We start from the raw sequence: 26,169 nt of genomic DNA on the forward strand, positions 1-26,169 counted from the left end.
GGTTGTCCTTTTAATGTCTTCCTCTTTACCGGAAACAAAGGAGTGTTTGCTGGGGAAACACATTTGATTAAGGCTCCATTCTTGAGAAGAGTTGCAATTTGTTCAGAAAGAGAAGTTTCTTGATTCGCCTTGAGTGGATACTGGGGTACTCTTGGTATCTTGGCTCCGGGTTTAAGAAGACCTTAACAGGCGGAACAGGCAAGAATCCAACATCATCTGGGCCTTTGGACCAGACACAGTCAGGAATTTGTTGTAGATAGACATCGGGTATAGTCTTTGTTGGGATGTTCATGACCATCAGTGGAGAGGCTTGCAGGACACAAAGTTCTTCAGGTGTGAGTGGTTAGGATAATCCAAGGTTCATCCCATCATCCTCATATTTATTGGTGGCTTCGAGTTTCAGGAGTAAATTTCAGATCCCGATTTTTGACAATTTCTATCCGGGACTTGATTAGCTGTATTCTCTTGAGTTATTCTGTTGTCGGGTCTTCACTGTTGATTCATCCTGGTGCGGCCCTAGGTGTCCAATGAGAGGTCCATGAGATGGTCCATATTATGACAGTTTTGTGACATCATTGGTCTTACAGTGGCTGAATCCATTCGGTAGTTAGAAGGATGAAGTCTGGTTCTGCAGTTTCGCTGGACATGTCCGATTTTACCACATTTGTAGCAGATGATTGTTTTGACAGGTGATCTTCGAGGGACATAATCCTGAACCAGGTATTGTGCTGTAGCATTAAGCATCATTGATGCATTTTGACGGATTGACACATCCGAGTTCTTCTTAGTAAGTGCCACTTTAGTTTGTTTTTCAATAGCTTCGACAATAAGTGAAAGCTGTTTTGGTTCAAGTGTCACATATTCCGGCCTAGTGTCCGTAAGTCTTTCTTTAGCATCGTGGAGGCCAGTAACAAAAGTGCTAATGAGGAGTTTCTTATGGAATTCACTTCCTAGGTTATAACCTTGATCCTGGAACAGATTAAGTAGTCTGGAGAAAAACTCTTCAGCTGATTCCGTTGGTTCCTGAGAGGCATCAGAGAAATTGGTGGAGCTTGAATCTAGTCTGTCTTTGGCCCAGGCTTGTATTTGTTGGCAGAATTCTATTCCAGAGGAGTATGTCTCTTTGTCCACAATTGCAGAGCAGTTCTGATAGAGACTAGATTATATAAATCCTTCCATACTGATGAATAGGTTCGTTGTATTTGCTTAATTCTTCTGTAGAAAGGCATTGGCTGTTTCTCTGAGTCAGGTTGTTGGGCTACAAGATTATTTACTTGTACCGAGTGTCACGATGCCGGCTGGCAGGAGGTGGATCCTCTGTGCCAGAGAGGGATAGCGAGGACCGTGCTAGTGGACCGGTTCTAAGATACTACAGGTTTTCACCAGAGCCCGCCGCAAAGCGGGATGGTCTTGCTGCGGCGGTAGTGACCAGGTCGTATCCACTAGCAACGGCTCACCTCTCTGGCTGCTGAAGATACTGAAGATAGGCGAGGTACAAGGGAGTAGGCAGAAGCAAGGTCGGACGTAGCAGAAGGTCGAGGCAGGCAGCAAGGATCGTAGTCAGGGGCAACGGCAGGAGGTCAGGAACACGGGCTAGGAACAGACAAGGGAACGCTTTCACTAGGCACTAAGGCAACAAGATCCGGCAAGGGAGTGCAAGGGAAGTGAGGTAATATAGGGAAGTGCACAGGTGATTACCAATTAAGCTAATTGGGAAGATTGGGCCAGGCACCATCATTGGTGCACTGGCCCTTTAAATCGCAGAGACCCGGCGCGCGCGCGCCCTAGGGAGAAGGGCCGCGCGCACCGGGACAGGACCGAGGGAGAGCGAGTCAGGTACGGGGGCCGGGGTGCGCATCGCGAGCGGGCGCTATCCGCATCGCGAATCGCATCCCGGCTGAAGGCGGGACCGCAGCGCACCCGGTCAGTGGATCTGACCGGGGCGCTGCAACAACGAAGATGAGGCGGGCGCTCCGGGGAGGAACGGGGACCCGGAGCGCTCGGCGTAACAGTACCCCCCCCCTTGGGTCTCCCCCTCTTCTTGGGGCCAAAGAACCTGAGGAAAACAAACTCAATTTTTCCGTGATGAGGTCCGATGCAAATTAGGAGGGGTTCTGTGTGGAAACGTACGAGACAGTCCAATCTTTTATTGTAAAAACAATAGATGTAGAGGGGTCTGGCGAGACTGGTCACGGGGACGTAGAACCTGTTGATGAGAGAGGCCAAAAAAAATTTTCCTGCAGATCCGGAGTCCAAGAAGAGCATAGTAGAGAAGGAGAAGGTAGAGGCAGATATCCGCACAGGCACAGTAAGGCGTGGAGAAGCAGAGTTGACATCAAGAACTGTGTCACCTTTGTGCGGAGTCAGCGTACGTCTTTCCAGGCGGGGAGGACGGATAGGACAATCCTTCAGGAAGTGTTCGGTACCGGCATAGTACAGGCAAAGATTCTCCATGCGGCGTCGTGTCCTCTCTAGAGGTGTCAAGCGAGACCGGTCAACTTGCATAGCCTCCGCGGCGGGAAGCACAGGAACGGATTGCAGAGGACCAGAGGAGAGAGGAGCCGGGGAGAAAAAACGCTTCGTGCGAACAAAGTCCATATCCAGGCGGAGCTCCAGACGCCATCCGGAAGAACGCATGTCAATGCGAGTGGCAAGATGAATGAGTTCATGTAGGTCAGCAGGAGTCTCTCGTGCGGCCAGAACATCTTTAATGTTGCTGGATAGGCCTTTTTTAAAGGTCGCGCAGAGAACCTCACTATTCCAGGACAACTCATAAGCAAGAGCACGGAACTGAATGGCGTACTCGCCAACGGAAGAAACACCCTGTTCCAGGTTCAGCAGGGCAATCTCGGCAGAAGAAGCTCGGGCAGGCTCCTCGAAGACACCACGGACCTCAGCGAAGAAGGACTGGACTGTGGCTGTGGCAGAATCATTGCGGTCCCCATCAAACTTGTCCGGTAGGGACAAGCAGGGGTTAAGAACGGCTGGTTGCTGCGGAGGAGTTGCAGGAGCCGGCGGAGGAGATGGTTGTTGCAGCTGTAGCTGTGACTGAAGTTGCTGTATCTGCGGCAGCAGCTGCTGTGACTGAAGTTGCTGTATCTGCGGCAGCAGCTGCTGTAACTGTGACTGAAGACGCTGTGTCTCGGAGATCAAGTATGCCAGCTGTTGATCTCGTTGGGCGATCTTTACGCCAAATTTGTCCGGCAGGGACAAGCAGGGGTTAGGAAGGACCGGTTGCTGCGGAGGAGTTGCAGGAGCCGGCGGAGGAGATGGTAGTTGCAGCTGGAGCTGTTGCTGTATCTGCGGCTGCAGCTGCTGTATCTGTGACTGAATACGCAGTGCCTCGGAGGTCAAGTATGCCAGCTGTTGATCTCGTTGCGCTATCTGTTGCGACTGCTGGGCGATCTGACGAGCTTGCTGGGCGACCAGCGTAGGGAGGTCAGCGACAACTGGCAGAGGAACTTCAGCGGGATCCATGGCCGGATCTACTGTCACGATGCCGGCTGGCAGGAGGTGGATCCTCTGTGCCAGAGAGGGATAGCGAGGACCGTGCTAGTGGACCGGTTCTAAGATACTACAGGTTTTCACCAGAGCCCGCCGCAAAGCGGGATGGTCTTGCTGCGGCGGTAGTGACCAGGTCGTATCCACTAGCAACGGCTCACCTCTCTGGCTGCTGAAGATACTGAAGATAGGCGAGGTACAAGGGAGTAGGCAGAAGCAAGGTCGGACGTAGCAGAAGGTCGAGGCAGGCAGCAAGGATCGTAGTCAGGGGCAACGGCAGGAGGTCAGGAACACGGGCTAGGAACAGACAAGGGAACGCTTTCACTAGGCACTAAGGCAACAAGATCCGGCAAGGGAGTGCAAGGGAAGTGAGGTAATATAGGGAAGTGCACAGGTGATTACCAATTAAGCTAATTGGGAAGATTGGGCCAGGCACCATCATTGGTGCACTGGCCCTTTAAATCGCAGAGACCCGGCGCGCGCGCGCCCTAGGGAGCGGGGCCGCGCGCGCCGGGACAGGACCGAGGGAGAGCGAGTCAGGTACGGGGGCCGGGGTGCGCATCGCGAGCGGGCGCTATCCGCATCGCGAATCGCATCCCGGCTGAAGGCGGGACCGCAGCGCACCCGGTCAGTGGATCTGACCGGGGCGCTGCAACAACGAAGATGAGGCGGGCGCTCCGGGGAGGAACGGGGACCCGGAGCGCTCGGCGTAACACCGAGGTAAACGGAAAATATTAATAAAGAGTTTCTAAAAGAGGTTTTTCAGACCCTTTAATACAACCATATGTAAGTGGAATTGACATAGTTTGCGGCGGACTGGATTCACCAAACCTATGCAGGAGATCTCTGGAATCATCAGGCTGTGTGGGCAAAAGTTCAGTTGGCGTGGATCTGGGTAATCCATGCTGTAGGTCATCTGAATCATCGCGTGGCATTGGGTATTTACCCAAGAGGTTAGGTTTCCTGAGCAAGTTGACAGCATCCACCAGAGCTTGGACTGTTTTGTATGTTTTTGAGATAAGCCTGATTTCTTGCAATGTTGGTATTGGCTTGTGATGTTTAATACTGGACACTATTGCATTGGTACAGATATTAGGAGGAAATCTAAAGAGCCCAGAACTGATGGGTGGAATGGCCAGGGAGGACATTTTCTTCTCTCCAGCAAGATCAAGAATGTGGTCCATTGTGGACTGAAGCTGCCTTATGCAGGCATCACGTTGGGCAGAGGAATATCTGGGACCAACAACATGTATTATCATGTTGCAGGGCAGTGTCCCAGAACCTGTAATGGCCAGTTGGGAGGTTGAAATGCACCCTTTTTGTAGTACCAACAGATCAGAGTCATGCTGTATACTATTCCCCCCTGCCTGCACTAAGGCAGCAGCAAGGCCATTATTATGCTGAAGATATGGATTTGCAGGGTTTACTATAGCCTGCACTCGCTGGGTTTCCATTGAACCCATGCCAATCCGGAGTAGGGTTTTATTCCAGATCTTTGTTCCAAGGGCCGGTTGAAAAGATTCAGACACCATATCTGCTATATTGGTTTGGTACATGTCACTGTTAAGAGGCTCAAGAAATTGCACCACAGTAGGTGTGATTGTATCAACAAGTGAAAGTAGTATGTTTTCTAGGGACTGATGATGATCATCATTGGTAGGAGATTTAAACTGTTCCTGGAGTTCATCTCGGTCTGGATGACTGTCTTCACTGGGTACAGAGGTCTGACTTCTTGGTGATGGATAGCAACTATCATCAGAATGCAATACAGCGCTTTCCAGTGAGGGCTGATCCGGTGGTGTGTAGGTTTGACTTGGGGATAGGCCAGTGATCTCGTCATTACGTACAAAGTAACTCCCATCCTGAGTCATACCTGGAAAGAGATCAAGTGCTTCAGCACTAGAGGAAATTCCATCTGGAAACCTTCCAGCAACGGCTAAGTTCTGTTTGGGTGCACTGGATGAGGGCTCATTACACGGAGTAAGTAGATTTGTTGACCCAAGATGGCTGACAGCACAGGAAATGGATTTTGCCACACTTCATGGGCCTCCAATATGGCTACCAGTACAGGAAGTGGGGCAAGCCACACCTCCGGGCACTCCAATATGGCTGCCAGTGCAGGAAGTTACTGTAGTATTGACCACCACTATACGGAGGTTGAATAGAATACAGTAGGGTGTGTGCATTTTTGGGGGACTTCCTTTTTTCCAGTATACGGAGGTGCTGTGGAAGGACATGGTGGAGCATTTACAGGCCAGGCTTGGTCACAGGAAACAGTCTTCTACTGAGGGCAGGTTTTGCTAACCACAACGGCTGGGATCATCATCATTATCGAGCGGTAAAATGTCTCTATCTAGTATACAGTTATATTCTCTTTCTCTTCTCTACATTCCATCCCTATCTATTTTCCTTTTGTTATGGAACATGAGGTACGATACCAAGCTTGGACAGCAGACAACAAATCATTAGCTTCTAGAATTGTTTTATATTTCTTCCTTTCACAGTGCATAACTATGTCACGTGACTCTAGATATCCAAGGACAGAAGCAGTCTGACTTTTAAACAAATATGGCAACTGTTCATTTCTATCTCCAAAAGTCTATCAAATGCAAAAACTGAACAATTTCAAAGCTCTTTTAAAGTCTCAGGTAGAGAGAGGTTTGCAAATTACCCTATTAACAAAAACTCACAGTGGATTGGCCAAACAATAGATACCAAACACCAAACAGAAAAGGGGGTGTCAACGGGACAACCACTGTTTGTATGATGCCACTATAATCTGCTATTCTTGTGTAATACTAATATCATTCAAAAGCTACGGGAGCAGCTAAGCCTTGTTCCAATACTTTCCGAAGCTACTAGTAATGCCGTCCTCTAATCCAGAAAAAGTTACTGTCCGATACAGATCTGAAGCTATCAGCTTGTCTGACATCCAGAAAAGTTATCGTATCCACGTACCCCAAAAGATGTGATTAGAGAACCTAGAACTAAATAAATCTATGTCATATATCTTCATCGGCCCAATCCTTTAAATTAAAAAAGTCTAAAATTTAATTAAATCCGAACTATCAGGAAAGCAAAAAAACTGGATTTTTTAAAGACTCAAAAATCCCAAATGAATCTTTCTCACAGTTAAATTCTCCTGTTTGCATTATGAAATGGATCTGACCTTGTTACAGAACACTGTATCTGCTTCTCAGATAAGGAATTTACAGCTCAAGGAAGAAAGAAAAAAAATAGTTTTTATAAGCCTGCAAGTTTGTGGCAAAGGAAAAATCTCTGCTTTTGCCTTCTGAGCCTATTTAAAGCAGCAGTCAATCACAAACGACTAAAAAAAAAAAAACAGAACAAGAGAACAACACAGCGGGAATATAACACTCACGTTTCTGAAGACAGGAACTCCGGTGTATGTGGATCCGCTGGACCTGTGTGGCAGATGACTCGGATCGTGCCAGGGAGCAGAGTCTAAGGTGCCGCTGGTCTTCACCAGAGCCCACCGCAAAGCAGGATGGGCTTGTTGCTGCAGACGACACTCAGGTCACAACCCCCGGCAACGGATCGACCACACAGGCGGCTGAGGAGATGCGAAGCACAGAAGGGATGAGACAACTCTTAGTCAGGATAGCTGTAGGTCAGGGCAGGAGATCTGGTACACGGCAAGGCAATTCAAAGGAACGCTTTCTCTAGGGCACAAGGCAACAAAGATCCGGCAGAGAACTGAGGAGGGTGGAGGAATTGATCAACAAGACACAGGTGGTTACACTAATGAGCATACTGGCCCTTTAAATCTCAAAGCTCTGGCGCGCGCACACCCTAAGGGACGGGGACACTCGCGCCGGAGCAGAGAGGCGGAAGCAGAGGCAGGGGAAACACCCGGCGAGTGACGGACTGGGGCTCGCATGTGGGTGTGTCCCGCAATGCGTGTCCCAGCCCCGTCGGCAGCAGAAGGTAAGGGGACCATGCGCTCACGGCCAGCATGTGAGGCAGGAGCGCATCGCGTAACAGTACCCCCCCCCCCTTTGGTCTCCCCCTCCTTTTACGAGAAAGGAAACTCCTGAGAAGGTCACGGTCCAGGATATTCTCCTCAGGTTCCCAAGATCTCTTCTCAGGACCGTAACCCTCCCAGTCGACCAAAAAAAACATTGTTTACCTCTCACAGTTTTTGCAGAAAGGATCTGTTTAACTTTGTAGACATCTGAGGAGCCGGAGACAGTTGTTGGGAAAGGATTCTTCTGAGAAAACCGGTTTACAACAAGAGGCTTGAGGAGAGAGACGTGGAAGGAATTGGGAATACGTAAAGTAGCAAGTAGATGGAATTTGTAGGAGACAGGACTGATCTTTTGTAGAATCTGGAAGGGACCAAGGTAGCGGGGACCGAGCTTGTAACAGGGGATCTTGAAGCGGATGTATTTGTATGAAAGCCACACCATGTCACCAGGAGAGAAGGATGGAGGAGGTCTTCTACCTTTATCCACTTGCGCCTTCATGCGTGAAGAAGCCTGGGACAATGATTGCCGGGTCTGTTGCCAGATGGTGGAGAAGTCACGAACCAGCTCATCAACAGCAGGCACCCCGGAGGAGACTGGCAGAGGAAGAGGAGGACGGAGATGGAGATCGTAGACAACAAAAAAGGGAGATGACCTTGTGGACTCGGAATCCTTAAGATTATATGAGAATTCTGCCCAGGGGAGAAGGTCGACCCAATCATCTTGGCGAGCTGAAACAAAATGCCGAAGATAAGTCTCAAGGATTTGATTGACCCTTTCCACCTGACCGTTGGACTTAGGGTGGTAAGCCGAGGAGAAGTCCAGATTGATGTCCAGACGGTTACAAAGGGCTCGCCAGAACTTAAAAACAAACTGCACACCTCGATTCGAAACTATATGCTGTGGAAGACCATGTAAACGAAAGCCATGCAACAAAAAGTACTTCACTAGCTGTGGAGCAGAAGGAAGACCTGGTAGAGGAATGAAGTGAGCCATCTTGAAAAAACGATCTACCACGACCCAGATGACGGTGTTATTAGGAGAAGGTGGCAGATCGGTGATGAAATCCATGGCGATATGGGACCAGGGAGTCTCTGGAATGGGTAGAGGCTTTGCCGAGGAGTCTTGTCACGGGCACAAATTACACAGGACCGAACAAAATCAGAAACATCACTTTCAAGATGGGGCCACCAGTAGTGCCGGGAAATAAGATGTAGGGTCTTCCGTATTCCAGGATGTCCTGCTGTTAAGGAAGAATGACCCCATTTCAAGACCTTGCGTCTCAATCTGGTGGGCACAAAGGATTTTCCCGGAGGAATTTGCTGAATCTCGGCCAAAGCGTCAGGAATCAAATGGTCAGGAGGAATAATGTGCCTAGGCGTGGAGTCCAAACCAATGACGTCAGAGGACCTGGAGAGTGCATCAGCCCTGATGTTCTTGTCTGCAGGGCGGAAGTGAATGAAGAAGTTGAAACGGGAAAAGAACAGTGACCATTTTGCCTGGCGGGGGTTCAAGCGCTGAGCAGACTGAAGGTATAGAAGATTCTTATGATCAGAGTAGATGCTGACTAGATGAAAAGAACCTTCCAGTAAATGTCGCCATTTCTCCAAAGCTAGCTTAATAGCGAGAAATTCACGATCTCCAATGGATTAATTTCTCTCAGCAGAAGAGAAAGTCTTGGAGAAGAACCCACAAGTTACACTCTTACACTCTTGCCCTTCTGTGTGAGGATGGCACCCGCTCCAATAGATGAGGCATCAACCTCCAACGCAAAGGGCCTCTCTGGATCAGGTCTTGTAAGCACAGGAGCGGAGGCAAATGCAGACTTTAAACAGGAGAAGGCATCTTGAGCCTCTCGAGGCCAAGACTTAGGATTGAATGCTTTTTTCGTGAGAGCTACAATAGGAGCAACCAAGGATGAAAAATGTGGGATAAACTGACAATAATAGTTAGTGAATCCCAGAAAGCGTTGAATTGCACGTAGGCCCGAGGGACGAGGCCAAATCAAAACTGCAGATAACTTATCTGGATCCATCTGCAGGCCCTGATGAGAGACAATGTAGCCAAGAAACGGAAGACTAGACTTTTCGAACAGGCATTTCTCCAATTTGGCATAGAGATGATTCTTCCGTAGTCTCTGAAGAACCAGGCGAACATGAGCACGATGCTCCTCCAAGTTGGAAGAGAAGATCAGGATGTCATCAAGGTATACGACAACACAGGTGTAAAGAAGATTACGGAAGATATCATTAACGAACTCCTGGAAAACGGCTGGAGCATTGCAGAGACCAGAGACATAACAAGATACTCAAAATGTCCGTCATGAGTATTGAAGGCCGTTTTCCATTCATCTCCCTTGTGGATACGACTGAGGTTAAACGCACCACGTAAGTCCAGCTTGGAGAAGACCTTGGCACCACGTAAACGGTCAAAAAGTTCGGAGATAAGAGTTAGAGGGTAATGATTCTTTACCGTGATTTTGTTAAGTCCCCTGTAGTCAATGCATGGACGGAGTGAGCCATCCTTCTTCCCTACAAAGAAGAAACCTGCTCCAGCAGGAGAAGAGGACTTACGGATAAATCCTTTTTGGAGATTCTCCTGGATATACTCAGCCATGGCTTTGGTCTCCCACGAGGAGGAGTGGTACCAGGCAGAAGATCAATAGGGCAGTTGGAAGGACGATGTGGAGGCAGAGATTCAGCCTGTTTCTTGCAGAAGACATCCGAGAAATCTTGGTAAGGTGGCGGCAGGCCAGGTAAAGGTGGAAGACAAGAAACAACTTTACGCAGAATAGGTTGGAGGCAAGAATTTTCACAGGATTGTCCCCAGCGAATTATTTCTCCAGTCCTTCAATCCAGTTGCGGGGAACGGCGTTGCAGCCAAGGGAGACCAAGAAGAATCTCCGAAGTACAGTGTGGCAGAACATAGAATTCAATCTTCTCTTTATGTGATACTCACACTTGCATGACGAGAGATTCAGTACGAAAGTGAACTTTACAGTCCAGATTTTTTATCCATTTACAGAGGAGATGAACAAGGGCTTGGCAAGCCGAGTAAGAGGAAGATGATACTTGTGGACTAAAGCCGCATCAATAAAGTCACCTGCAGATCCGGAGTCCAAAAATGCTGTAGCGCTGAAGGAAGACTTGGCTGCAGCAAAGACTTGTACAGGAATAGTTAAGCGTGGAGAAGTAGAATTCACACCCAGGGATGCCTCTCCCACATACCCTAGGTGCGGACGTACGGTAAAGTCCTTGAGAAAGTGCTCCGGGCTAGCACAGTACAAACACAAATTCTCATTGCGTCGTCGTGACCTCTCCTGCTGCGTAAGACGAGGATGATTTCATTGTATAACCTCTTTGGCAAGAGGCGCAAGAGACAGAAGAGGAGAACGTTGAGACACAGGTGTCAGGTGGGCAGATTCCCTCTCAAAGCGCAATTCCTCCTGCCTTTCGGCAAAATGCACATCAATGCGTGTGGCCAAGTGGATAAGTTCAGACAAAGAAGATGGAGGATCTCGTGCTGCAAGGGCATCTTTAATCCTGCTTGACAGTCCTTTTTTAAATGTGGCACACAAGGCCTCTTCATTCCAGGCAAGTTCAGAGGCTAGAATGCGGAACTGAACTGCGTAGTCACCAACGGTAGAATCTCCTTGACAGAGATTCAGCAACGCTGTCTCAGCTGAAGAGGCACGTGCAGGTTCCTCAAAGACACTGCAAAATTCGGCCAAGAATGCAGACAAATTGGAGGATACTGGATCACCATGGTCCCAAAGGGGTGTAGCCCAAGCCAGGGCTTTTCCAGAAAGTAGACTTACTACATTCAGTTGGAAACAGTTCAGACATGAGCTCCAGATGCATGGAGCACTGTGTAACAAAGCCTCTGCATGACTTGGAATCCCCATCATACTTGGAAGGCAAAAGCAGGTGCAGCTGGAGCCAGGAGAGACTGCAGGAGCTGGAGGAGGGAGTGGGCCAGATTGAGGTACCTGCAGCTGTTGCAAGGCCAAAAGCTGTTGCATCATGGCTGCAAGTTGAGAAAATTGCTGCGCCTATCGGGACAACTGCTGTGAGTGACGTATCACAACGTATCATGGCCGGATCTTACTGTAACACTCACGTTTCTGAAGACAGGAACTCCGGTGTATGTGGATCCGCTGGACCTGTTTGGCAGATGACTCGGATCGTGCCAGGGAGCAGAGACTAAAGTGCCGCTGGTCTTCACCAGAGCCCGCCGCAAAGCAGGATGGGCTTGCTGCTGCAGACGACACCCAGGTCGCCACCCCCGGCAACGGCTCGACCACACAGGCGGCTGAGGAGATGCGAAGCACAGAAGGGATGAGACAACTCGTAGTCAGGATAGCTGTAGGTCAGGGCAGGCGGCACAGTAGCGTAGTCAGGACGTAGCAGAAGTTCAGTAGGCAGGCGGCAGAGAAGCAAGGTTAAGGTCACAAGAGCAGGACATCTGGTACACGGCAAGGCAATACAAAGGAATGCTTTCCCTAGGGCACAAGGCAACAAAGATCCGGCAGAAAACTGAGGAGGGTGGAGGAATTTATCAACAAGACACAGGTGGTTACACTAATGAGCGTACTGGTCCTTTAAATCTTAAAGCTCCGGGCGCATTCCCTAAGGGACGGGGACACTTGCACCGGAGCAGAGAGGCGGAAGCAGAGGCAGGGGAAACACCCGGAGAGTGACGGACTGGGGCTCGCATGCGGGTGCGTCCCGCAATGCGAGTCCCAGCCCCGTCGGCAGCAGAAGGTAAGGGGACCATGCGCTTACGGCCAGCATGTGAGGCAGGAGCGCATTACGTAACAGGGAAAATCTCTGTGACTAAGAGTAAAATCTAGAGGGTCAACCTGGGATGTGCAGACTCCCACAAGACCACTCAAAAAAACACAGATAAGACTACAGATTCATAAAATCAGCAGACTTACCGTGTTTCCGTGGGGTTGATCAGGCCCCTAGTTTGAGTATTAATGGGTTGCCTCGGGCAGCTCAAAGTGTCGCTCTACTGGATTCATATCTCCCCTCGATTGTGGTTCCGGCCGTCCCGCGCTGCCACCAACTGTTAAGGATTAGTTAATGTGCGGCCTTAATCTGTGAGTGACTACCGCTATACTAATTTCCGACGTAAGAAAATTCACACCAGGCCAGGTTGGTATGGGTTCCCTCCTCGGTACCCCAGAGAGTTCTGTTTATTACAGGAAGTAAATTTGGTTTTTACAAACTGAGAAAAAGGGGAGGGGGAAAGGTAAAATGATGCATCGTTCTATATGCTGATTGGTCATTTGATGGTGGCATAGCATAATTCATTATCTTGCAAGTCCTCTTAGCTTAAGATTTCAGCATCTTTCCACAAAGTCCAATGTTTAGATGTCTTGTATCCATAGTCTCCATCTCAAGGCTCTAGTCTTAGTTACAGGCAAAGCGATAAGATGAAATGTTTTGCACTTAGCATTCTGATGTATCTGGGTTAAAGGGTAAGGGAACAGATATTTTTCCAGCAGCAATGGCATTTTAATATTAATATATTGATCAGTCATTAGAAACATAAGGGTCATCCCTATCAGGATCAAGATTCTTCACAATAGAGAAGTTTACTGGATTTATTCCTTGCATACGTTCCAACAGCACGGTCTCAATCTAAGATCAGATGTTATTCTGCATTATATGGCTGGGTTCACACCACTTTTTTGCAATACAGTTCCCAGATCAGGTTTTTGATTGAAAAAAAATAATTCCTCAAAACCTGACTAAACTGTATCAAAACGTGTGTACAAATTTTAATCCATATATGGTTGAAAACCGTATACGGTTTGCAAAACGATGTCTGGTTGCATCCGTTTTTTTAAGAAAAAAACATTAGTTTTTAACTTTTCCCTCCATTATGAATAAAATTTCACTTGTTTGATTGAAATTCCAAGAAAAAAACTGTGCAAAGTCAAAAACCGTATGGTGAAAACCGGATGGAACCGTATGCACATATGGTTCTGTACGGTTCCCATTGATTCCCATGTTTTTAAAAAATTTATACGTTTCAATACGGTTTTTCACCCAGACCAAAAACCGTGGTAGGCTACGGTTTTGAGTACGGGAAAAAAAAAAGACAAAACCATACATGATGCAAAATGGACACAACCTGATGCATCTTTTGAGGTACGGTTTTCAATGGAGACTCAATGCATACAGTTTTCAACACGGTTCTGTAAGGTTTTCAAATTGAAAACGTATACGGGAACTGTATTGCAAAAACATGGTGTGAACCCAGCCTTAGATTTATTAGCAATATGTTAAGCTATGTTTTTGTTGATGTATTCTTTCCTTTTTCTCTTTTAGCTCATGTTGTGTAGTCCCTCTATGGGGCAAATTGTCATGCTATTATGTAGCCATGATTTCCAGTGGACAGGTGGAATAGACTTTGGTGCAAATAGGGTTAATCCCTCCTGTGCAATCAGAGCAACTGACTCCCTCAGCCATATATAAACTCACACCTCTCCACTACCAATCATGCATCTGAAGAAAGGTCACATGACCTCATGCAGAGCGTTTCCCGAGTTTTACCCTGCTGTTGATGTTTCTGAGACCTTCCTGTCATAACCAATTGGGGACAGAGAGAGTGAGCCCTAAGCTGTCCATAGTGACACTCTCCCTTCCTACTTGCCCAAACACCCTAAGCGGTGATTCGACAACTTGGAGCCGGTCCCTTACCTGCGCTAAAGTGCAGTGGCCAGAAACGGAAAACTACTAGACAACCAGATATACCAGACAGACAGGATACAATTTCTAACAGGGAAGAATGTGTGGTGTCCCGGTACCGCATCCTATACGGTACCTGTATATAGGTCCCCATAGCCAGAGTCCCTAGGACGTTGGAGTCCTTCTTATCTAGTCCGCCCCTTGTCACCTCTCCTCTAGGTATTAGTAATTTAACAATTTATTTAGAATTTATATAAATATAATTGTACAAATGTATATAATTGGTTAATTACCTGTACGGAGCGTAGCAGGACCTGTGGGTCACGTGATCAGGTAAACTCTATGGTTTTTCTTAAGGACCTTTGGAGGTCCCTATGACGTATTGCACCCATCGTTCCTTGTAACGGTGAGTGACAGTTATTCGGACCAATCAAAACGGCCCCCCCCTGCCCATATAAGAGCGCGGCGGCCATTGCTCGCTCTCTTGTTCCTGTGCAGCCAAGCAAGCAACATCTCTTTCCTCGTGGGCTGTTGTGAGAGAAGGATCTGCGCTGTTATCATCAGTGAGTTAGGCCCGAGCCTTGCGGCGACGGCTGATCTTTACAAAACCGTGAGTGTATCAATCCGTAAGCACTCTGCAAGATCACCGGACCTTATCTATCCCCTAAACCCGGACGGATCTTCGCAATTAACCCTTAATTCAGAGACCTGTCTCAACAAAAATAATAGGGAAGATTGCCCTTAAAATAGTATTTGCACACATAGTCCTTTAGATTACTGACTTAAATGTACTACTTCAGTCTTCAGTACATACACAAAAACTAAATATTTCTCACATTCAAGTAACACTTAGGAATTGTAGCATATTGATACCCAATTCCTGCCACTGTTAGGTACACTCATACTTCTTTTCTCTGTATTACGCGTGTGAGATGCTCTGTCTGGCCAGTAGGTGCTCTTGCGAATGTAGAATTAGACACGTAATTCTTAACCCCTTAAGGACCGGGGTTTTTTCCATTTTTTCATTTTCGTTTTTTGCTCCTTGCCTTTAAAAAATCATAACTCTTTCAATTTTGCACCTAAAAATCCATATGATGGCTTATTTTTTGCGCCACCAATTCTACTTTGTAATGACGTCAGTCATTGTGGCCAAAAATCTACAGTGAAACGGAAAAAAAATCATTGTGAGACAAGATTGGAAAAAAAACGCCGTTTTGTAAATTTTTAGGGCTTCCGTTTCTACGTAGTACATTTTTTGGTAAAAATGACACCTGATATTTATTCTGTAGGTCCACACGATTAAAATGATACCCTACTTATATAGGTTTGATTTTGTCATGCAGGAAAATTAATATGTTTAAAATTGTCATTTCTGACCCCTATAACTTTTTTATTTTTCCGTGTATGGGGTGGTATGAGGGCTCATTTTTTGCGCCGTGATCTGAAGTTTTTAACGGTACCATTTTTGTATTGACAGGACTTATTGATCGCTTTTTATAAATTTTTTCATGATATAAAAAGTGACCAAAAATGCACTATTTTGGACTTTTGAATTTTTTTGCGCGCAGGCCATTGACCGTGCGGTTTAATTAATGATATATTTTTATAATTCGGACATTTCTGCACGTGGCGATACCATATATGTTTATTTTTATTTACACTGTGTTTTTTTTTTATGGGGAAAAGGGGGGTGATTCAAACTTTTAATAGGGAAGGGGTTAAATGATATTTATTCCCTTTTTTTCACTTTTTTTTGCAGTGGTATAGGTCCCATAGGGACCTATAACACTGCACACACTGATCTTTCACATTGATCACTGGTTTCTCATAAGAAACCAGTGATCGATGATTCTGCCGCTTGACTGCTCATGCCTGGATCTCAGGCACTGAGCAGTCATTCAGCGATCGGACAGCGAGGAGGCAGGTAGGGACCCTCCTGCTGTCCTGTAAGCTGTTCAGGATGCCGCGATTTCGCCGCGGCTATCCCAAACAGCCCACTGAGCTAACTGGCATGGTTTCAGTTTCACTTTAGACGCGGCGTTCAACTTTGAACGCCGCTTCTAAATGGTTAATAGCACGCGGCACAGCGATCAATGCCGAGCGCTATTAGCCACGGGTCCCGGCCGTTGTTAGAGACCGGGCTCGACCCGCTATGACGCGGGGCCACGCCGTGGCCCCGTGTTAAAGATCGGGAGCAGACACATGACGTTCCAGTACGTCATGTGTCCTTAAGGGGTTAAAGTAACCTAGGTAGGTTATGTGAAGTGCTCTAGGGGTAAGTAGCGTGTAGCCGATAGACCCTAGCAGCCAACCTTACTGTGACCTAGCTTCCGGCTAGCCAGTATAACTTTCGTGTACTAACAGGTAACTCATTGTTGGCGATTAAAATGTGTGAGATAATAAAAATGTCTAGTCAGCTTGACGCTAAAGATATATAGAGCTGTACTAATGTTTAGTTAGCCTCATAAAATGTGTAGAGAGCTAATAAAAATGTCTTAGGAGCTAATAACTAGATATCAAATAGCTGCCTAATTGTATAGTAAGTTTAATAAAATGTATAAGAAGATAGAAACTAAAGCTTATATAGCTTTGTTAATGTCTAGATAGCATTAATGTCTAGATAGTATTGATGTCTAGATAGCACCAATGTCTAGAAAGATTTCTATTGTCTAGATTCAGATACTAGTAAGGGTATCAGATAATGTAAATGTGTTCAATGTTTACTTAGGATGTATAGCAAATTTATAAGTATCATCCTGGTCTAATCCTAGTTCCTCTGCCTTAGGGGACAGGCGTCAAGGTCGACTTATCTTAAGTAAGGGGGTTTGTGGTGTCCCGGTACCGCATCCGATACGGTACCTGTATATAGGTCCCCATAGCCAGAGTCCCTAGGACGTCGGGGTCCTTCTTATCTAGTCTGCCCCTTGTCACCTCTCCTCTCCTAGGTATTAGTAATTTAACAGTTTACAGAGTTTACAAGTAATTTAACAGTTTACGCTCTACAGAGCGTAGCAGGACCCGCGGGTAACATGATCAGGTAAACTCTATGGTTTTTGCTTAAGGACCTTTGGAGGTCCCTATGACGTATTGCACCCATCGTTCCTTGTAACGGTGAGTGACAGCTATTCGGACCAATCAAAAGGGCCCTCCCCTGCCCATATAAGGGCGCGGCGGCCATTGCTCGCTCTCTTGTTCCTGTGCAGCCAAGCAAGCAACATCTCTTTCCTCGTGGGCTGTTGTGAGAGAAGGATCTGCGCTGCTGTCATCAGTGAGTTAGGCCCGAGCCTTGGGGCGACGGCTGATCATTACAAAACCATGAGTGTATCAATCCCTAAGCACTCTGCAAGATCACTGGACCTTATCTATCCCCTAAATCCGGACGGATCTTCACAATTAACCCAAAGAACAACCTTTGACATGCTGATATATTCAATGTACCTGTAATTGTATTCATTCTTGTTGTATTGAGTCTTTTTGTTCTTGGTTTTTCCAGTTTACAAGTAAAAAGCATGGTGGAAGCTCTTTCCATGATCTATGCCATTGAAAAGGTTAATAATTCCACCCTGCTAGAAGGAATTAAATTGGGCTATGAGCTATATGACACATGTTCTGTTACTTTGAAAGCCGTTCAAGCAACACTAAACTTTATTCCAGAATTTACAACAATGCTAAATTCTACTGACTGCAGCAATGGAAAATATATAGGACCCATCAAAGCAGTCGTGGGAGAAACTTATTCAGAAATTTCCATTGCTGTTTCCCAGATTCTAGGCCTTTATCTTATACCACAGGTATGAATTTATTTGGACCTGACATATTGTAAAGCATGTATTATATTTACTGTGGTAAACATACAGTGTGTCATATTAATAGGGAAATTAGGATCTGTTCCTATGATTTTAATGCCCTTTCATCTGCATTGAAGCAGTTCTTCTACTTAAACCTAGTAACCTTTAGTAGTATGTTTGCTGATCTACTACTACTTTTCTATATTCTCCAACACTTCTATATTCTCCAGATAGGAAGTAAAGAAAACCCCTTTACAATACACAGGCTGATATTGTCTCATAGACTGGTAATTACACTGCTGTCAATCGGATGTGAACCTTGGGGGACATGTATCAAAGATTTTACCCCTGTTTTGTGTGTATTTTTTGCGCAAAATTTTGCGCAAGCCCTTTTTTTTGCGCATTTTTTTGCGCACGTTTTGGTAGAGCATGTCCTCCAGATGTGGCTGAATCAGGGTACCTTGGAGTGACATCTATAGTATGCATGGATTTATTAACTGCGTACTTTTCCTTTACACCAAAAATTTTGCCGCAAGAGCTGTTTTTTCCCCCCGCAAATATAAGCCATTTTGGACTTAACGTAGCAAGATGCTCTAAATCATCGATTCTATTTTCCAAAGAGTGGATTGAGGAGATCACTATATTTGCCCGCAATTTATGAAGCTCATTGCACTTGATTGATAAATTTAGCGCTTCTGCACATAATTTAGAATTCGGGAAAAGGGGTAAACTGCTTCTACCTTACACAAATAATGATACATGTCCCCCTTAAGTGTATTAGAGACCCATCAGCTACCCTAACAAACTCAAGCACTTAAAATGTTTTGGTTGGATTCATCATATATATATACACATATATACATCATACACAATGAGGTGGGAGACAGTGTCTCCATGGAGATGGAGCTTTTGTGGGCCTCTACTTCAAGTTTTGGCTTTAGTTGTATTTTCACAGATGGATTTAGTTGTTGTTTCCTTCCCAGTAATCAATGTCTTTTGTATCACCTAGCTTTAAACTGCACAGGGAACCCGTTAGGGTTATCACTTAATACTCACTTTTTCTTCCTTGGCCACTGAATTTTTGGCTTAAAGGGGTACTCTGGTGGAAAACATTTTTTTTTTCAAATCAACTGGTGTAAGATAGTTAAAGGGGTACTCCGCCCCTAGCATCTTCCTTTGGATAGGGTATCAGATGTCAGATCGCAGGGGTCCCGCCGCTGGGGACCTCAGGGATCTCTGCTGCAGCACCCCATTATCATTACTGCACAGTGCAAACTCGCTCTTTGCGTAATGACGGCCAATATAGGGGCCGGAGCATCATGACATCATGGCTCCGCCCCCTTGTGACGTCACGGCCCGCCCCCTCAATACAAGTCTATGGGAGGGGGCATGGTGACCATCACGCCCTCTCCCAAAGACTTGCATTAAGGGGGCGGGCCGTGACATCACGAGGAGGTGGAGCCGTGGCATCACAATGCTCCGGCCCCTGTATAGAGAGTTTGCTCTGTGAAGTAATGATAGCGGGGTGCTGCAGCGGAGATCCTGGGGGTTCACTATGGTGATTTGCTCCTGCTCTGGACAGTTCCTGACATAGACAGAGGTGTCAGCAGAGAGCACTGTGGTCAGACAGAAAAGAACAACTCAACTTCCTGTGGCTCATACAGCAGCTGATAAGTACTGGAAGAATTATTTTTTTAAAAAAAAAGTAATTTACAAATGTAAATACAAAATTAACCGCACCTCAAGGATACTGCCCTATTGGGCACACAGTGAAAAAAATTGGAAACAGTTCATTTGAAAAAATGTGGAAATATTTATTAAAATACAATAAAGAATTACCTATAAAAATAAAACATAATACATAATAATTAGAGCGATACTGGAGATGTAATAATATTCTATGCCATTGGGCCCTAATGGCAAATATTAGAAAAGTAGATGTGGCACTGCCAATTTTATGGAAGTCAGTAATACTGGTTGATACAGAATGCCGATAATCTGGAAGAGACTGGTAATCCGCCAATTAGATGTTAAATGTATTCAAGTCTCTGCGGAGATTGTCATTTGCCTACTGAGGAAGGGGTCATTTCCAGCACCCTGAAATGCTTCTAGGCTCCAATCTAATCTGAACAGAGCAATATAATACAGCACTGCCAACTATACTGCAGCCGTGATACAAAGAACAGAAGGAGGCCGCTCCACCGCACCTGGTCTCCTAACTAGCTGTCCCACTCACCGGGCGTACTTCCAGTTTGTCTGTTTCCACCACGAGTATCCTACTACAAAATCTACAGCGAGGGACCGGCACGCCAATATGGGCACACTGCCAGCACGGACCCCGCACAGAGGAGTCTCATGCCAGAGCTCCACATTTAACAGGCTCGTGAGGATCACTCTACATAATAACCGCCGGTAATTTCCCAGCAACCGCAGGACTGATAACATTGGCCCGTCGCAGTACGGGACCAGCTGCTCTGGACACGGTGAGAAAACCATTTATTTGTGCAAAGACTATGGGCAGCATTATTTAATCTCCGCAGAGACTTAAATACATTTAACATCTAATTGGCGGATTACCAGTCTCTTCCAGATTATCGGCATTCTGTATCAACCAGTATTACTGACTTCCATAAAATTGGCAGTGCCACATCTACTTTTCTAATATTTGCCATTAGGGCCCAATGGCATAGAATATTATTACATCTCCAGTATCGCTCTAATTACTATGTATATTTTTATAGGTAATTTTTTATTGTATTTTAAATATTTCCACATTTTTTCAAACAAACAGTTTCCTTGAGGTGCAGTTAATTTTGTATTTATTAATTATATCGGTGGGGATCGATCTTTTAGCCGCATTAAACCTCGGGGACTTGGTTGTGAGCAGCACACATTCCTTTCTTTGTGTCTAATTTACAAAAGTGTTTAACTTTCTGGCACCAGTTGATTAAAGTCAATGGGAGTAATGGAAAATGCGTAAAACTGATGGCTTGACTGTATTTCCCTACACTATTACCTCTGACAGCTGCAAGTAGGCCAGATGGGGCCAGAGAGCCCTAGTTTTAGAGATAGGTGTGGGTCCAAGAGGTGGGACCTGAATCTATGGGGTAGTTGTGGAACATCCTGTGGTTATGCCAAAAATGTCCCAGATGAGAATACTCCCTTAAGAAAAAAATTGTAAATGTTCATTACAAGTTAATTTATTATTGCTCATGATCTAAACTAATTTTATGTTTATTTCTAATTTATGCAGATTAGCCCAGCATCATCTGCTGCAGCCTTAAGTGACAAAATAAGGTTCCCTTCATTTTTACGAACCATCCCAAGTGATACACATCAAACAAAAGCCATCGTGGAGCTGATAAAAACATTTAAATGGAACTGGGTTGGAATAATTTCAAGTGATGACGAATATGGAAAGTCAGCTCAGGATAGTCTGAATAGTCTTCTCAAACTAGAAGGAATATGCACAGCTTTTTCTAAAACAGTGCCATCCTATGTGGATCATCCACTTCTGCAAGCCTCCTTAGACAGTGCAGTAAGTGACATAAGTGCTAGTTCAACTAACGTTCTGGTTGTATTTGCGAAAGGCCCTATTATTGCCAAACTTATTAAAGACTGTATTAAACAGAATATTTCCAAAGTCTGGATTGCCACTGACAGCTGGTCAATTTCAAATGAAGTTATAAGTATTAAAAACATTGAACTGGCTGGTACATTTCTTGGACTCACTTTCAAAATGGGCTATATTATGGGATTTGAAGATTATCTAAGCAATTTGAAAATTCCAGGTCCAGAACATGTTAATCATTTTCTTGAAGAATATAAAGAATTAAGATTTGACTGTACTGAAGAATACAGGGAATATATGAAATGTGTAAATTCATCCTCTAAAAACTGTATTTTTAACAGTCCTTTAGAACTCAAGTCCCCACTTGCATGTCAAACGGGGAATCTCTCTTTTGTAAATGATAACTTCTTGGTGGAAAATATTGAGTGGAGTGAAACATATAGTACTCATTTGGCTGTTATAGCCATAGCTAACGCTCTAAATAAGCTTTTATGCACAAATGGAGTTTGTGAAAAAAGGTTGGACTTCTCACCAAGTCAGGTAAGATAGATTCTTTAGAAAGACAATGGTATTAAATTGTTTTATGTGATTTGCTAAAATATTTTTACTTTAGCTAGATTGATGACAGATTAGTATTGTGAACATCACATTCACACGCATGGGATGCTGATTTTCTAATGAGCAATTTTCAGTGTGGAATCTGTTCTGAAATTTGTGTCCCATCTACCTAGTGAGGACATACCCTAAGGCCATGTTCACACGTTCATACGATTTTCCATGTGGAATTCAGAAGTGGAATGCATGGAGATTCTGCTGCAGCTCAGTCCCATTGAACTTAACAGGATTCTGCTGCGCTATGCACATGGCATAATTTCCATGCCAGACATTTCTGGCACAGAAATTTTGTTTTCCGTGTCTGCAGAAAGAATGAACCTTTTCATTCTTTCATGCACAGCCATCTATGAGATGTTATGCTGGCCACATAGTTAAACTATATTTAGATAGATGACGAAGGAAAGAGGGCCCTCCCTACAAGTTCTCAAAATCTCGTTAATAGATACTAGTAATGCCACTTTTGAGTGCAGCAGTTATACTTGAAGAGTAATCTCAGTTAACACTATTAGGATCGGGTCACACATGCCGTATTTTGCTGTATATTTTGCTGCACTTTTTCTGCAGCTGATTTTGCTACCTGTTGACTTCTATGGGTAGAAAAATACACATCAGCAAATAGACAGCAAAATATGGCATGTATGACCTTGCCCCTAACTGTATATCTGTGGACAGCAATGGAGAAACAGAAGGCTTGTCCTTAGGGGTAGTGCAATGCCAGATATTCTGCAGTTGCTTAGTCAACAATGTTTTTAAATGGTTCTTTACCAAAAATATGAACATATATCAGTTTAAAATGAATGTAAAATACATGTTTGTGTACAAGGACTTGTTTTTGTTTTTGGGTTATCATTCAGTGAGCAGACAATATAGATAACTTGTTTTCTGTAAAATTAGTACGGATACTCATTGCACATGATTTAGTGCTCAATCGTGCTGCTGTCCACCAGCAGGAAACATCAATACAGTATTAGTAGAGGTCTATCTCCAGGAAACATATGTAATAAAAACTCTGGAGTTTTATATAATCTCCTAAAAACATTACAAAAAACTCCATAAAAGCATAAGTGGAAAACGAGCTACCATCTTTGTAAACACATTTCAGACACCACGGTACTTTCTCAATGTACTGTAAAGAGACACTACGAGCCATCCAATCAGTGCATTGTACTTCAGTGATACAGGTGTTTACCAGTGATATGCCAAATCTAATTGGTCAGATCTTGCGACCATTGAACCATTGACACATATCATGGATCCAAACTGCCTTCCGTATCCCAGCAGAACCCGGCCCCCATCTCATCAGTGACTTTGGTCGGCTCATTTTTGCCCCATATCTGGCTTTGTGACCGGACTTAAAACTGTGGTATACTACGGTTATAAGTCTGGTGACAAAACCGGATACGGAGCAAAAATTCGCTGACCAGAGTTACTATCTGATTCCAGTCGGCTCATACAATTGAATGAGATGGGGTCGGGTCCGGCAGATATACGGGAGTGCCTGGTTTTCACATCTCCGAGAAGGATCCGGTCCCCGTATTTAAGAATCGTGGTGTGAATGCAGCCTAACGCATCTCTCTGTATACACAAATAAGAATAGAAGCATCACTCGGGGCTAGATAGGCCCTGAGTGATGCTTCTCTTCATTAAACCCATTCATTAAAATACATTCATATTGTGCTAATGTGAAACTGACCCTGTATGTATCTAGAGTTCTGTATATAACTTCATTGTTTCTCATACGGTATGCTCACTTTTATTTCTTATTCCAGTTAAGACTTTTCATAAAATATTACATTATCTTATGCAGCTACTTGAAAAACTAAAGAATGGGACTTTTTCCTTCAATGGTGAAACTTACCAATTTGATTCTTCTGGAGATCTCTTAACTGGATATGATGTCATTACTTGGCATTTCACAAAGACAACAAGCACAGTTCAGATTGTTGGCAAATATGACATATCAGAAGGCAAGATCAGCATCAACAGAAGCTTTCTTCAGTGGAACACAAATGAAAACCAGGTAATAAAATGGCATAGCTAGCAAAATAACTCAATAACAAATCAGTTATTAAGTTAAGCTCTTAAATAGACCTGCATATTAAAAAAAACAGAGGCTCACATTACTTGAATTTTGGCTTCACATGTACTTGAAAAAACAGGAAAAAGCACCATACTCGTTAGAACTTATTAGAACAGGGCCTTGTCAAAGACAGAAATTGGCGTGGCCTAAAATTTAATACCATGCATCAAAATTTGACAAGTTATGTTTTCCTGAAGTAAGCCAATTTGTAGTCGGTGTATGCTAAAACTTGACAGTGCAGATGTCACGTCTGGGGTAGGGAGTGGTGCAGCCCTTACTCTGACCTAAATGATCTCATCTAAATGGCAGCCCTTAACTGGAGAATGGTCCCTACACTTGACAAAATGTAGGGGCATCAAGAATATCAGGTAGTCAAAGTCAGAAACAGTCTAGCAAAAAGGTATCAAAACATCAATCTAAGGGTTGCTCGGTGACAGGCCAAGAGTCAGAAACCAAGAGAGCACCAAAGTTACAGAATGACAGTATAGTGAAGTGACTAAAAAAGCCCATCTCTGGGAGGTGCAGCCACCTTCGCTGCAGCTGATTGGCCTGGTGCCCTACTACAACAGACTTAGACTCGACAGTAAAGCCCTGCTTGGGTCTGTTTTCTTAATTCCACTCCTGCTCTCTCCTGTTGGATTTCTGACTATTACCGTCTGTCTGCTCCCGTAAGGTGTGTGTTCCACTCCCGCCCACTCCTGCAACATCTATGTCCAATCCCACTGAGATAGCCCCCATTTGCCATTTCATTACCCCCTTATGCCATTTCATTACCCCATGTGACATTTTAAATGTTTGCTTGACTGCGCAGGATTTTGTGGGACCTGCTGGTATGTTCCCACTCGCACAAGACTAACAGCCACCCACTCCTGGAAGTTTTAAATCGGGTTCTGTGGGCATCACAGGATCACAATTCCATTGCAGTACTCAACTAGACAATCTACAGATGCATTAAATTTATAAATCAGCCTGAGCTACTTTGATAAATCTGGGGCATTTGACGATTGTATTTGCACTGTCTAAGAATTAGCCAGTTTTAGTAAATACCCCCAGAGTTCCTACCCCTGTAAGAATATATAATATTCCTCAACATTAAAACTGCAACATCAAAAAGGATAAGCCATAAGGAAGTAGCAGGTGTTACTAAGGTATGCAAATAATCACATTTCAAGCACCTAGCTCCAATCTGTTACATTACTTAGTGTATTTTGGGTATAATAACATTTTTTTTGTATAATATATTTTAGTATTTTGATGATTTTTGTAATTTTGATAATAAGATGTATTTTTTGTATTCATGATTTTGCACAGAAATTTAAGTATCAAATAAGTATACTTAAATGTAATGAATGCTTATGTAATTATGTATGAATTCACTTATAATTTGTATAATCTGGGAGCACTGTGACGAAAAATTCTCGCATAGTACATAGTAATAGGATTCCACTTACCCTTTGTTTAACACCAGCGATGTGTGGGCGCTCCAGTGCGCCGGTGTGGCGTCCGTTGCCTAGCTGCCCTGTCTCGCCCGTCTCTGGAACCAGGTGTCCATGCCCGGTGATGTAGTTCGCCGGTCCTGCGCAGTCTGGTGAATGAGCCGGAAGTGGGGCAGGAGATCGTGGGCACGGACGTCACGGCTGCGCAATACAGTGACCGCTTACACAGTGCAGCAACTTCCGGGTCTGAGGTATAAATACAGGTAATTTGGAGGCATTAGACAGCAACAGCCCCTTGAAAAAGGTTATGAAACGGCGTTGGGGTACAGAGCAGCGGAAAAATGGGTAAGCACTAGGCACTTTATTACTACATTATGCACTTTACTATTGAGTAGCGGTATTTGCATTCCTTAGATATGCACCTTTTAATTGAGTAGCGATAATTTTTGCACTGAAGTTATAGATGTAGTAATTAAAATAGGGTTGTGTAG

General features: G+C 44.8%; 2 protein-coding genes across 6 annotated transcripts in view; one reads left to right on the forward strand and one right to left on the reverse strand.

Moving 5' to 3' along the window:
- The window catches only part of GPRC6A (G protein-coupled receptor class C group 6 member A), a 159,962-nt gene extending 134,047 nt beyond the window's left edge, over positions 1 to 25,915 (reverse strand). Inside the window, exon 1 of the mRNA XM_056566406.1 lies at positions 25,694 to 25,915. The gene's annotated coding sequence lies outside the window, so the exon portion shown is untranslated. The remainder of the gene's footprint in view (positions 1 to 25,693) is intronic.
- LOC130362245 (G-protein coupled receptor family C group 6 member A-like) overlaps positions 1 to 26,169 on the forward strand; it is an 87,036-nt gene that overhangs the window by 23,951 nt on the left and 36,916 nt on the right. For 3 of the 5 annotated variants that reach the window (XR_008891329.1, XM_056566407.1, XM_056566411.1), the window contains exons 1-4: positions 6,859 to 7,254; positions 17,682 to 17,979; positions 21,230 to 22,087; positions 23,970 to 24,182. Coding sequence is in view for 4 of the 5 variants with exons in the window: in XM_056566407.1 (XP_056422382.1) it covers positions 17,698 to 17,979; positions 21,230 to 22,087; positions 23,970 to 24,182 (1,353 nt within the window). In the remaining variant the exon portion in view is untranslated. Of the gene's footprint in view, positions 1 to 6,858; positions 7,255 to 17,681; positions 17,980 to 21,229; positions 22,088 to 23,969; positions 24,183 to 26,169 lie in introns of those variants that run through there. The other 2 variants (XM_056566410.1, XM_056566409.1) reach the window with 2 other exon arrangements.

This window comes from Hyla sarda, chromosome 3, assembly GCF_029499605.1.
Source record: "Hyla sarda isolate aHylSar1 chromosome 3, aHylSar1.hap1, whole genome shotgun sequence".
In the NCBI taxonomy this organism is placed as follows: Eukaryota; Metazoa; Chordata; class Amphibia; order Anura; family Hylidae; genus Hyla; species Hyla sarda.